Genomic DNA, 13791 nt, shown 5'->3' on the forward strand with positions numbered 1-13791 from the left:
GGTGGGTGTTCTGGCACAAAATGGCTCCCATGCATCAGCCAGGTGGGTGGTGGACGAGTTGAGTTCCCCCTCCCTACTGTGTACAGGTTTTGAGTACCTTTTTTTTATTTGGTATGTATGCTTTTCCTACACGCTTCTCAGTATTTGGTATTCAGACTTAACTTCTTCAGTCGCCAACATGCTCTGCAGATCTGGCTACCTTGCGCGCTCTGAATAAATGTCATTAAACTGCTGAACTCTCCCACTTGCTGGCCAATATTTTCCCTTGGAGTATTCATTCAATTAACTAACGTTCAGCAAGCTGAAAGGGCACTCAACATTGACACAAATGTAACGATAAGTGGCAGAAATAAATTGAAGATTGTGGAAGCCGTTTTTGTTAGACTTCAATGCAGGTTTAGACATTATCAATCATAATCTGCAGCTTAAAACACGTTATTGCTTTACATCCTCTGCCATATCCTGGATCGAGAGTTACACAGAGGGTGTTCTTTTAGTAAAGTAAACCAGGTAGAATTAGGCATACAAAGTATTTATCTTCCACTAGCCTTGAGTAAAGTCTCTTTTTTTTTACCCCATTTTCATGGTATCCAATTGGTAGTTAGTCTTGTCTCATCGGTGCAACTCCCGTACGGACTCGGGAGAGGCGAAGGTCGAGAGCCATAACGGTGTCAGCGTGCACTGCGCCCTGCCTGGCTTCAAGGTCCAGAGTTGAGTGTGAGGGATGTAATTGTTTTATTTATGACGTAGGCTGTTTTGTTGTAATGCAATTGTTTTATTCCTCTTTGAACCCAAGAAGGAGTCTTGGCACTAGCCAACGGGAATCCTAATAAATACTAAATAACTATAATTCTACACCATTTATTAGTGTCTGACTGTCATTGGTGGGCAATGAGGGCCCAACACAGTGATGACATCATTTAATGTCAAAGTTTATTGTACAGTACATCATAGGCTCTCTGTACATTCAGACCAGTTAGAGAAGGTACGGATCACTCATTCAGCTCATAACCAATACAAACATTCTTCAGCGTGAACAGTACAGGCAAAGTGAGGCGTACCAAAGAACTAGAAACCTTCTCTTTAGGACAGATTTAAGAACCAGGACACAAGATAGACATTCCAAGGAGCCAATCTATTGAATACAGAAGTGAAGATCTTACATCCAATTGGTCAATGTGGTCACTCGACTCACTACTCAAGTCCAAAATGGCGCACATGTTATATCACGTCACATTAGCTTATTACACCTCACATTCTGCTGACGGTCCCAGCGGGTGTTCTGGCGTCTGTGGTGTCTCATACTATCAGTTACCCTTCCTCTCTGCTAGTTGCAGTGTCTCATTACATCAAGAGCCATTACAATTACGCTGAGCAGGCTTCACTGCGCTGCGGCGCCAATGTGACTCGCATGACTACCCACTCTCTTTCCCAGTCATGACAGGACAACTGCGTCACTTCTCCAGAGAGAATGAGCGAGAGAAATGTGCCCTGGCGTTTCGACACATTCCCAACAGATGTAAAAGCTGACTTAAAATAAATAAAAAAGAGAAACTATAGAGTTTATCAACCGTTACTGTGGCTATTCCCAGCAGAAGAGAACATGTGTAATGTGTGCATGGGTAAGCAATAAGCATTCTCCCACTTTCTCCAGGAAAATGTACCATATTCTACCACATTTTCTCCGTTAGTAGAGTACATGCAAAACATCCTGAACAATGTCAAAACGTTTAGCTGTGAATGCAAGCAATTCTACACATGAGCAAAATTCATTAATCCCGTTATGTAATGCAAAACCCTTATACAAAGCGATGAGCAGTTTGCATTATTTCAAATCAATGCAAGAACACATTTTATCAGTAGAGCTTCAAATATATCTAAACTTATTTTCAAGGTCAACATGGCAATTTAATAGTAAAGGATATCGATCTATATCATTGTAAATAAACAGATTAAACCCTGTTCGAAAAAAAAAACATTTTGAAAAAAAACATTTAGCTTATTTTACACGAACAAAACACTAACATCACAAATGAATTATTAAACACAATAGAGAAGTACATTCATGTAGTAAAGTAGCTAACATTGTTGGAAGCTTGTTTTGGACCTGTGGTTGATTCAGTACTTGTTAATTATCTTTAACAAGTCAGGACAATTTTGGTTGGCTTAGAAGGACCGGGGTTGGAGCGCTGGCCGTGCCATTAATCCACTGAGCTGAAGATTAGACATTTGCTCGGAAGCTTGTACAAGTCTTCAGGTCTCCAAATCTTTTGTCATTAAGTTGTTTGTCCCTGCAACTCACTTGTGAAGCAAGACGAGGGAAGAACATTTTGATAATCCTGAAGGAAGACTGTTTGAAAAAGTCTAGTGAGAAGATAGACAGAGAAGGTTATTTTCAACCACAGGCAGTAAAACAGGTTAAGGGAACAATATTAGTGAGGGGGAAAAAAACCATTTTAACATTTACATTCATTCTGCAAGTGGGCCCAGAGCTCTTTGGGAAACTTTGTTTTTCATAGCAAAACAACAACAACAAGGTGCTATGCCAAAAAGAGGACATTTAGGTTTAAAGTGATCCAACCTGGAGCCTGATCTGCTTGAGGTCGTCATCGATAGAACAAGGGTCATGAATTCATCAGCACACTGTTATATACACGCATACATTACATAAGGCATTTGTGAAGAACCCTTTTTAGGCTTCCAGTATATTCAGTATAATGTAATAGCCTAATATGTACATAAAACACAATATATGCAACCTACTATAATAGGTATTTTGCTCGTCTCGGGGCATGATAGCTACTGCCTTACGTATCTGACCCTAATGTGTCAAGATGTAAGCCTATGCTATGGACTGTGAATCACGAACTAAGCAAATGTGTCCTATGCGTAGGGCGATCCTCAGAAGTAGAGAATGCATGTAGATGGCTCCATCGATCATTGTCTGGTTGTAGTTTAACACCCTAGCTTTAAAAAAAAAAGAAGCTAAATAGCCCTTGTAGTCGACAGACTCATAAATATTTGTAAATAAAGCGATAAATTCTTTCCAATCACCATCACCTGTGCACCTTGCCACCTTTGCCTCGACCTGGACTCAGGGGTAGACGTAACATAGCAAATGTAAATCCAGAACTGAATATATACCAATGCGAAATGTAACATATCATACTAATTGGGATGTCCATCATCCAAGGTGAGGTATTGTGTTCTGTAAACTACAATGTCGAGGTGTACATTTGGTCATATTTCGTGCACTAGGTCGACTCATCTGAAAACATGATAGAAAATGTGCCTCTGCGAGATGTCCCCAACACTCCATTTATGTCCTTTTAGGTTACCGTATGAATGGAAGAATGGTCGTACAATATAAGAATTGAGAGACATATAGTTTCATACGTCTTTACCCAGTTGTACATTCGCATACGAATTGGGTGACGTAACTTATTATACATATCGATATTAGTGGATTTGGCTATTTAAGCCACACCCGTTTCTGACAGGTGTATAAAAATCGAGCACACAGCTATGCAATCGCCATAGACAAATATTGGCAGTAGAATGGCCCGTACTTAAAAAAACTCCATCATAGGATGCCACCTTTCCAACAAGTCAGTTTGTCAAATTTCTGCCCTGCTAGAGCTGCCCCAGTCAACTGTGCTGTTATTGTGATGTGGTAGGCCATATGCCCACAGAACAGGACCACTGTAGCGTGTAAAAATTGGCTGTCCTCAGTTGCAACACTCACTACCGAGTTCAAAACTGCCTCTGGAAGCAACAACAGCACAAGAACTGTTTGTCAGAAGCTTTATGAAATGAGTTTCCATGGCTGAGCAGCCTCACACAAGCCTAAGATGACCATGCGCAATGCCAAGCTTCGGCTGGTGTGGTGTAAAGCTCGCCGCCATTGGACTCTGGAGCAGTGGAAATGCGTTTTCTGGATTGATGAATGACGCTTTACCATCTGGCAGTCTGACAGACAAATCTGGGTTTGACGGAATCAAGGAGAACGCTACCTGCCCTAACGCTACCTGCCCTAAAGTTTGGTGGAGGGGGAATAAAGGCCTGGGGCTGTTTTTCATGGTTCGGACTAGGCCCCTTAGTTCCAGTGAAGGGAAATCTTAACTTTGTGGCAACAATTTGGGGAAGCCCCTTTCCTGTTTCAGCATGACAATGCCTCCGTGCACAAAGCAAGGTCCAAACAGAAATGGTTTGTCGAGAGCGGTGTGGAAGAACTTGACTGGCCTGCACAGAGCCCTGACCTCAACCCCCTTGAGTGCCTTTGGGATGAATTGGATCGCCGAATGCGAGCCTGGCCTAATCAGCCAACATCAGTGGCCAACCTCAGTAATGCTCTTGTGACTGAATGGAAGCAAGTCCCCCCAGCAATGTTCCAACATCTAGTGGAAAGCCTTAGCAGCAAAGGTGGGACCAACTCCATATTAATGCCCATGATTTTGGAATGAGATGTTTGACAAGCAGGTGTCCACATACCTTTGGTCATGCAGTGTACGTCTTGGAGGTGCTCAGAAATACTTAAAGTATGTTTCATCTGGCACTGAGACCAGGCTGCTCAAGCAATCCCAAGCTATTCTAGCATTAAACAGCAACCTGGAAGCAGCAGAAATCCTAATACCACCAAAGCAAGACATTGATTTAAAACATCAACAAATGATGCTCCAACAAGAGCAAGAGTTTGTTGCCAAATGTCCAAACAATATAAACTAGCCTATCGAATTGTACCAGAAACACTTCCCTTCTTGTCTACTAAGAACCTTGATGGAGATTTTGAACAGAATGATAATGGGAAACAATTACCGTGCTGTGAAGAAGCCAATTACCTTGAAGTGTTTCCTCTGCCCACCTATGACAGGTTAGTTCTTATGAAATACGGTTAGCTAAAAGGGTCCTCACCATTTCCTGTTTCCAGCCAACATGTCATACACCAAATGACTGAGCATTGAAACAGTATCAGCTACAACTTTACCTTACCCTTGAATTTGATGTAATATTTGCTCTGTATCATCAGTTTCAACAATACCTGGAAAGTAGTAGCTGTCGTAGATACTGCACTCATGTGCACACACACACTTCCAATTTATGTAGCAGAGAGATTGTCTGTCTGCCATAACCTACGATTGCCATAAATAGACCCCCCCCCTAGTGAATTGGCTGTTCTTTCGACGCACACACACTGGCGCTAAAGCAAAGGGGTGTGGGAAACGGTATCCCAAGACGAATGGAACGAGGAGAGGAAGGAGAAGAAATAGGACAAATAATTGTGCGAGTGTGTTCTGTTCTAGGCCTCTCTCTGTGGAATCAGGTCACCTGCATGGGACCCAGATAAAGTGAGAAACGAGAAACAGCTAACACTTTCAAAAAGAGAACACCATGTACCTTCAAAGACACCGTCACACAAACCCATCCTTGAACCATCCTCAACAAACCCATCCTCAGTTTATTTTCCTTCAAAAGGGGCATTAATTGCAGTGGGTACCAATGCGCTTACGTCAATAACATTAAATTGCTATATTTGCTCATTTGTCTCCTCTTTGGCTGCCTCTTTCAACCCTCCATCTTTCACAGAACTGACTCGGCCATCCTTTTGCCATGACAACAACACAGAGAGCTAGAAACATTAGACGTCAGCACAAACATCCACCCCCTGGCTCAGCTAGTCTGTGACCTTGGTATATATAACCTACCTTTGCTCGTCTCTCTGGCCATGGCATGGCTATTGCAACCCTAAAACATTCCGTCAACCTCTAAAGCATTGAGAGCCCAGCTCTACCGTTATCAAAATAACATAGTTTTGCGTCATCGCCATTGTCCATGGCTCAGGTCCGACTGAAATAAATGCAGCAAAAAAGCAAGTTGTTCTTGAATCCTCGGTCCCCGAGGACACAATGTTTGTCGAATACATTCTGGAAGGTTTTAAGGAGAGAGAGAGCTTGGCCTGGGTTGCCAGGCGACAAAGAAGAGGCCACAGGTGGAAGCTTCTGAGGAGGAACTACTTTCTCTCTCGCCCCGAGAGAGCCGACGATAACTCCACTGAGGACTTGGCTTTCAAAGCTCAAAAGATTACTGGGCTGAGAGATAGAGTTTGCTGGGGAATGCCAAGGCACATTTCCCTTCGTGAGCATGGCCCTCTACCACCCACGCTTTCTGACTCCCCCTTTCTCTGTCGATCCTTAACTGCCCTTCGCTCCCCTTTTCTCAATTCAGTGGGTTGGAAAGGAATAGTGTTCAATGCTCTCCCCCATCCCATAAGCCCAGCTTTGTTATATAACCCTGTTCTCTCTTTGCATATCATAAGAGGCACAGAGAAAATGAATTGTTTCCATGTTACCTCACAGTCCAATGCCTGCTCATAGCCTCTTCAGAGACTTGCACCTTGAATGTTTTTCCCATTTCTTCCAACACATAAAGCACAGAAAATAAGAATCTACCAACCACATCAAGCAATGACATCTTTGCATTTGTACAATAACCTTTTGGGTTTACAGACGTACCATGTGAGTCCAATGGCTGCCAAACTAACTAATATGTTCAGTAGGCGGTCTCTAGTCCATAGAGGGCCAGCCTCCAGGAACAAAGAAGCGCTCAAGCGGGGATTGTACATCAATAAGGGGTAATGGTCTGAAGAGGTGGTGCTCTGTAGTTGATGGGGGTCATTTGAGCTTGACGGGCCAGGGCAGGCACGTGCGGAGTCCTAGCATGGATGAGAAAACGATAGTGGGCCGGTGCTTCTTGAAGCGCAGGCCCTTCTTGAACCGCTGGCTGTTCTCAGCCGTGTACATCTCCCCCTGCTGGGCAGCGCAGGCGATGCGGGTAACCACCTCGCCATGCTCCACTGCCTCCTGCTCCGAGCGCACGAACACCTCCCGGAGCTCCTCCAGGCGCCGCTCCATCTCCTGGATGACACGCTGGCGCTCCTCCATCTCCAGCAGGCGCCGGCGGGCTGCCTCAAACTCCATGCTGGAGCTGGGGGTCACCATCTTGGAGGAGGGGGCCGTGGTGGCTGTCGAGGGGGGCTCCGAGCCGTACAAGGCCATCGTCACCCGCCGGAAGTCGCCCATGGAGATGGAGCGTCGTGTGGCGGGCGATGGAAGAGGGAGGGCCAGCGTGCCGGGGGGGGAAGGGGACAAGGCTGAGAAAGGGAGGGAAGGGACGGAAAGAGGGGGTGCTGCGGCCTCAGGGTGAAGGTGGGAATCCATGTCGTCCGTGGTAGGCGCTTGTCTGAGGTTTTTCTTCACGGCTGGGTGCGGGCGTCAGTCTGTGCTGCTGTTGTTGATTCTAGTATTCTGTGGGAGCACAGTGAGTGGCGTGCTGCCTCAGAGCCGCTTCATTCATTAATAAGAGATCGGAGCTCAGTAAAGCGTTTCATGGGGAGGAGTCCACTCGCCCCTCATTGGTTGCTTGCTTCATGTTGAATGCCGATTGGCTGCTTGCCCCTCTGCTGGCTCTGCCCCCTCGATGTCCTTTGTGTTGCCATCTCTGGTGCTCTTAGCCTACTTCAACAGGAAAATGAAGAGAGGGATAACACATTCAGCGATTCTATCATAGCTCTTCTCCTGTCTGTGGTTGGCTTAGTGTGTGTGTGTGTTGTATGAGTCGTTCTCTCCTCTCCTCTCCGCCCTCCCTCCCTCACTCACTCCAGCTGGGCTCTATCCATCCATCCTCCTCTATACCGCTCGGCTTGTTGCCCATAGCAACACAGTCTCAGCATCAGATGGCAAGTGGAGGAGGGCGGGGTGTTGTTCACATTTTAGTTTCTCTCTCCCTCACCCTCTCCTTCCCGAACTCATTTATCAGCCTTTCCCACTATTCCTCCTCCCCCGTCCTATCATTCACCGCTGTTGAATTTCTTTCTTTTTGAACTAGCTCTTCCAAGATGACAAACTTCACTCAGTGCATCTCAGACCCTTATCCAATGGTAATTTGTCCCCCCCTCCACACACACACCTGGAATGATCAGACACCCTTGTACCATCTGTTTGGTTCATTCCCCTGCTAGCTAGCTGATCGAGCCAGCTGCTCTAACTCAAGGTTGAACTATTTTCTCTCTCTCTCATTTATATATTTTTGGACACACCTACTCATTCCAGTGTTTTTCTTAAAAAAAATATTTTCTAGATTGTATAATAGTGAAGACATCAAAACTATGAAATAACACATATGGAATCATGTAGTAACCTAAAGTGTTATACAAATATATTTTTTATTTGAGAGATTCTTCTAAGTAGCCAACCCTTTGCCTTGACAACTTTGCACACCCTTAGCATTCTCTCAACCAGCTACATGAGGTAGTCACCTGGAATGCATCTCAATTAACAGGTGTGCCTTGTTAAATTAATTTGTGGAGTTTCTTTCCTTCTTAATGCGTTTGAGCCAATCAGTTGTGTTGTGACAAGGTAGTGGTAGTATACAGAAGATAGCTCTATTTGGTAAGAAACTTGCTTAGGCCAAGAAACACAAGCAATGGACATTATACCGTTGGAAATCTGCCTTTTGGTCCGATGAGTACAAATTTGAGATTTTTGGTTCCAACCGCTGTGTCTTTGTGAGACGCAGAGTAGGTGAATGGATGATCTCTGCATGCGTGTTTCCTAATGTGAAGCATGGAGGAGGTGGTGTGATGGTGCTTTGCTGGTGACACTGATTTATTTAGAATTCAAGGCACGCTTAACCACCACAGCATTCTGCAGCAATACGCCATCCCATCTGGTTTGCGCTTAGTGGGACTATCATTTGTTTTTCAACAGGACAATGACCCAACACAACTCCAGGCTGTGTAAGAGCTATTTGACCAAGAAGAAGAGTGATGTATCAGATTACCTGGCTTCCACAAACTTTTGACTGGTACTATACGTATATATGAGAGAGTGCAAGAGATTGGTGGGGTTTTGCAGAGTGCATGCTGCAGGGTTGGGGTCAACTCCAACTTTCCTTACCCCAACCCTGACGTGCTGTAGCTAGTTTAGTGTTTGGGATGCTGCCACTGTTTGATCACACAATATAGTTCCAAGAAGGGTTCCTCATATAACCCACAGACAGGTTGAAAAGCACGCACACACAGACACACTGCTAACAACAACTGTGTCCATCCATGACTTGTGAGCCAAGTAATCCAGAGGGACACGTGATGCAAACCCTGTCCTCTCATGAAAGACTGGCGCACGCTCACACACGCGCAAAAACAAGGCTTCTGATGCGATCATTCAGGATGCATTACAGGGTTTCTCTCCCATCTCAAACATCATCTCTCCCCCTCACTCCCTCCGCCCAACTATAACACAGAAAGTCTGTCCTCAATCCCTTGTGAAAATAACCATCCCTCCATATACCCTTTCCTCCCTCCCTCCCTCCCTCCGCGTATACAGACCCTCTGTCCCAGATTAAACTAATCTCCTCTGCCTATGTTGTGTTTGTGCTAGGGGGAGGGAGCGATGTGTCGTTTGCTGGATAAAGGGAATTGACCCCTGCACAGAATTTTGGGCAACCAATCGCAGCGTTCCAATGGATAGCAACCGTCGTCGAGTCCAACATCTTGGACAAGCTCACGTTTGAAACACTTTTATTTTATTTTTTTAAATGGCTCAATAATTTAACAGTGCACCAAGAGAACTTGCTACTGCGATTCCTGAAATGCAGATTCTTGGGATTATTTTTCAAATCCCAAATTATAATTGGAGAGAACACTAGTTGGCTTTTAAAGTGGTTAGTAACTTTGGCTGCATGATGACAGTGCATTCAGAGCCATCCAGTGCCTACAACCTTCATTTGACCAGGTTCCCTTAAAGCAACTGTAATGACAGTCCACCACAACATACCCGAGAGTCTCCTGATGAGTAAAGGGTGGTCTGTGTTTAATTTCATTTAGTATAAAAAAAAAGAAACAGTTTGAGATCATTGTGAGGGGATTTCACCAGTGGTTAGAATGGGGGGAATTGAGCTTCCCGTGAAAATGTTGTCCAAGCTTGCAACAGTACCCAAGGGGGGCGGGGCTTAGCGAAGGGTCAATTACATCACCATGAGGTCTGACTGGGGATTGGGGAAGAAAGCCACGGGTAAGGCAGGGGACAGGGGACTCGGGACTCGTTTGCAGGGTGCAACCAAAAATAAGTATTTTTTTTCAACGTCTTCTGCTCATAGGCATAGCATAGTTTCAGAGGGAATATGATCTACTTTTACTTTAGTGGGCTGTGCTGCAGAGGAGCTGGAAACTGAGATACCTGCTGAAAGAGAGAGAATAGTCAATCTTCTGTTTTTTTTGTGTGCGCAGTACCAGCGCTAACAAAATCTTTCCAGAGGCACAATCAGAATTGAGCTCACATCAGCCATAATGAGAACTACCCTTACAAAAAAAGATTGCAGTTTAAAAAATGCAGTAACTGCAGTCGACAGTGGTATTTTGGACACAGTATTTGCAGCATACTGCAGTTATACTGCCTTCTAACTACAGTTCTACTGCACTCTGACTGCAATCTTTTTTCATAAGGGTAAAAACCAACTGCATAAAACACCCATTACATCAGGTTGTTCAGTAGATGTTAATACTATTATCAAATATCCCAGTGAACACATGTTGAAAATACATATTTTCAACCAAATAGACAGCTGTTCAATGTCTGGCGCTCATAGGTTCAACTTCACGGTTTTGGAGTGCGAGGTGTTAAGAAAGAGGCAGAGCGTGTTAACAGAGCATTTCCAAGGTCTACCGCCCACGCAGAGACAGAGGAAGGCAGCCTTCACTCTGCGTTTTACGACCATCAGACACATTGATGTTCCTGGTTCTATCTAGTGCTGCCTCCAAATCAAACAGACATGTGTTCAGTAGGCACAAACGGAAGATGTTAAGAAATGGAGTGAAACGGGGAAGTACTATCTATACTGGCCCAATAAGAAATGCTTGTTTCTAGTTCTGTTTAAAACGTGTTGCTACGGTTTGCCCAAATGAACAGACCTGCCCACCATTACAACCGCAGATGAAATTAGGCAATGCAGCATCTTCCAGGGTTTGTCCCAAATGGCACCATATTCCCTATATAATGCACTACTTTTGATGAGTTGCTTTCAGATGGAGGAGACCAGGGTAATGTAATGAGAGCCATGGAAAGATGCTAGATACAGTACTGTAATTAATTCCCGGGAACCTAGAAAAAGTCTGTTAGTATTGGTGTGGTTGTAGAGGGTTTATTTACTGCAGTGTGAATTGCCTGTACACTGACATCAAGGTAAGAGCACATAGCACAGAGTGAGAGAGATGAACAGAGGTAGAGAGAGTGTTTGCTTATTTACTCGTTTTACAGAAGCAGTAGCCACACAAAACAAACAATAACAAGTAACAAAACACTGATAGACTAATGGACAAGGACAATCACACACACACACACTTAAACATACAAACAATACAACAAAAATTGTGTGCGTGTCCCCTCACAGTCCCCACCATTCCATGAGTTGTATAATCATTTTCTTAAAGGTCATTTTTCTGTTTGCTTGAGGATTTGGAGATGGAAGGGAGTTCCATACGATCTTGGCTCTGTATAGAATTGTGCGTTGCCGTGAATTTGAGAGACTTGGAGACTGAAGAGACCTCTGGTGGCATGTCTTATGGGTTTTATATATATATATATAACCCATAAGACATGCCACCAGAGGTCTCTTCAGTCTCCAAGTCTCTCATATATATATGGGTGTCTGAGCTGAATGTGATTTGATCATGCAGATAATCTGGAATGTATCATTGCAGTAATAAAACTCATAACTAGAAGAAAAGCAGTTAATGTTTCAACTCTCAACCAGGAACGACTGGCATGCATGTTTATGTTAGTTCCGTGCATTTAAGGGCAAGGCATGTTGCTCCGTTTTAAGCCTTTCTTCGCTACTCTTGACCATATTACCGGACAGTAATCAAGTTGGGACAAGACCAGAGCCTGAACAACTAGTACAGTTGATCTGTGTCAAAAATCAGACATTCCCCTTCCCCGTCTTCACAACTTTGCCAATGTGACTTGACCATCCATTCCTCAAACGGTCACATCCTTCATGTCCAACTCCAGTCGAGGTTTAGGAATGTTTAGAACCAAATACAATGCTTTTAGTTTTAAAATGTATTAAAGACCAGTTTATTATTCAAATCACCCATTCTGATACTAACTCATTAAAAATCTCAGTGAGCTCACTTGCTTCGGGTGCTGACATGTAGAGTGTGGGATCATCCGCATACAGTCATTTTAGCTTTGCGTAAGACCAGACACAAATCATTTGTAAAAATAGAGCAGAGTAACGGCCTAAGGCAACTACCCAGAGGGACGATGCACTGTAGATCGTGCCTTCGGATATTATTCAGACCCCTTCACTTTTTCCACATTTTGTTAGTTTACACAGCCTTATTCTAAAATTGATAACATTTTTGTTTTTCCTCAATCTACACACGATACCCCATTTTTTTGTTGTTGCAAATTTATAAAATATATTTATAAGTATTCAGACCCTTTACTCCGTACTTTGTTAACAATTACAGCCTTGAGTCTTCTTGGGTATGATGCTACAAGCTTGGCACACCTGTATTTGGAGATTCTCACTTCTCACCAGATCCTCTCAAGCTCTGTCAGGTTGGATGGGGAGCGTTGCTGCACAGCAACATTCGGGTCTCTCCAGGCGTTCGATCGGGTTCAATTCTGGGCTCTGGCTGGGCCACTCAAGGACATTGAGACTTGTCCCGAAGCGACTCCTGCGTTGTCTTAGCTGTATGCTTAGGGTTGTTGTCCTGTTGGAAGATGAACCTTCACCCCAGTCTGAGGTCCTCAGTGCTCTGGAGCAGGTTTTCATCAAGGATCTCTGAACTTTGCTTCATTCATCTTTCCCTCGATCCTGACTAGTCTCCCAGTCTCTGCCGCTGAAAAACACCCCCACAGCATGATGTTGCCACCACCATGCTTCACCATAAGGATGGTGCCAGGTTTCCTCCAGGCGTGATGCTTGGCATTCAAGCCAAAGAGTTCAATCTCGGTTTCATCAGCCCAGAGAATCTTGTTAATCATGATCTGAGAGTCTTTAGGTGCCTTTTGGCAAACTCCAAGTGGGCTGTCATGCCTTTTACTGAGGAGTGGCTTCTGTTTGGCCACTCTACCATAAAGGCCTGATTGGTGGAGTGCTGCAGAGATGGGAGAACATTTCAGAAGGACAACCATCTCCACAGAGGAACTCCAGAGCTCTGTCAGTGACTATCGGGTTAATGGTCATCTCCCTGACCAAGGCCCTTCTCCCCTGATTGTTCAGTTTGGCCGGGAGGCAAACTCTAGGAAGAGTCTTGGTGGTTCCAAACTTCTTCCATTCAAGAATGATGGAGGCCACTGTATTCTTGGGGACCTTCAATGCTGCAGAAATGTTTTGATACCCTTCCCCAGATCTGTGCCTCGACACAATTCTGTTTTGGAGCGCTACGGACAATTATTTCGACCTCATGGCTTGGTTTTTGCTGACATGCACTGTCAACTGTGGGACCTTATATAGACAGGTGTGTGTCTTTCCAAATCACGTCCAATCAATTGAGTTTACCACAGGTGGACTCCAATCAAGTTTTAGAAACATTAAGGATGATCAATGGAAATAGGATGCACCTGAGCTCAATGTCGAGACTCCTAGCAAACGGTCTGAATACTTAGAAATACCTTATTTACATGCTTTTCTAAAAACCTGTTTTCGCTTTGTCATTATAGGGTACTGTGTGTAGATTGCCGAGGTAGTGCCGTAACAAAATGTGGAAGTAGTCAAGGGGTCTGAATA

At 44.3% G+C, this 13791-nt stretch overlaps 1 protein-coding gene across 1 annotated transcript; it reads right to left on the minus strand.

Annotated features, from left to right (window-relative positions):
* Positions 1–6668: 6668 nt before the first annotated feature.
* On the minus strand, positions 6669–7214 carry LOC109878135 (TMF1 regulated nuclear protein 1). The gene has a single exon (XM_020470349.1). The coding sequence runs from the start codon at positions 7212–7214 to the stop codon at positions 6669–6671; it is 546 nt and encodes a 181-aa protein (XP_020325938.1).
* Between the last annotated feature and the right edge of the window lie 6577 nt (positions 7215–13791).

This window comes from Oncorhynchus kisutch, linkage group LG14 (assembly GCF_002021735.2).
Source record: "Oncorhynchus kisutch isolate 150728-3 linkage group LG14, Okis_V2, whole genome shotgun sequence".
Lineage (NCBI taxonomy): Eukaryota > Metazoa > Chordata > Actinopteri > Salmoniformes > Salmonidae > Oncorhynchus > Oncorhynchus kisutch.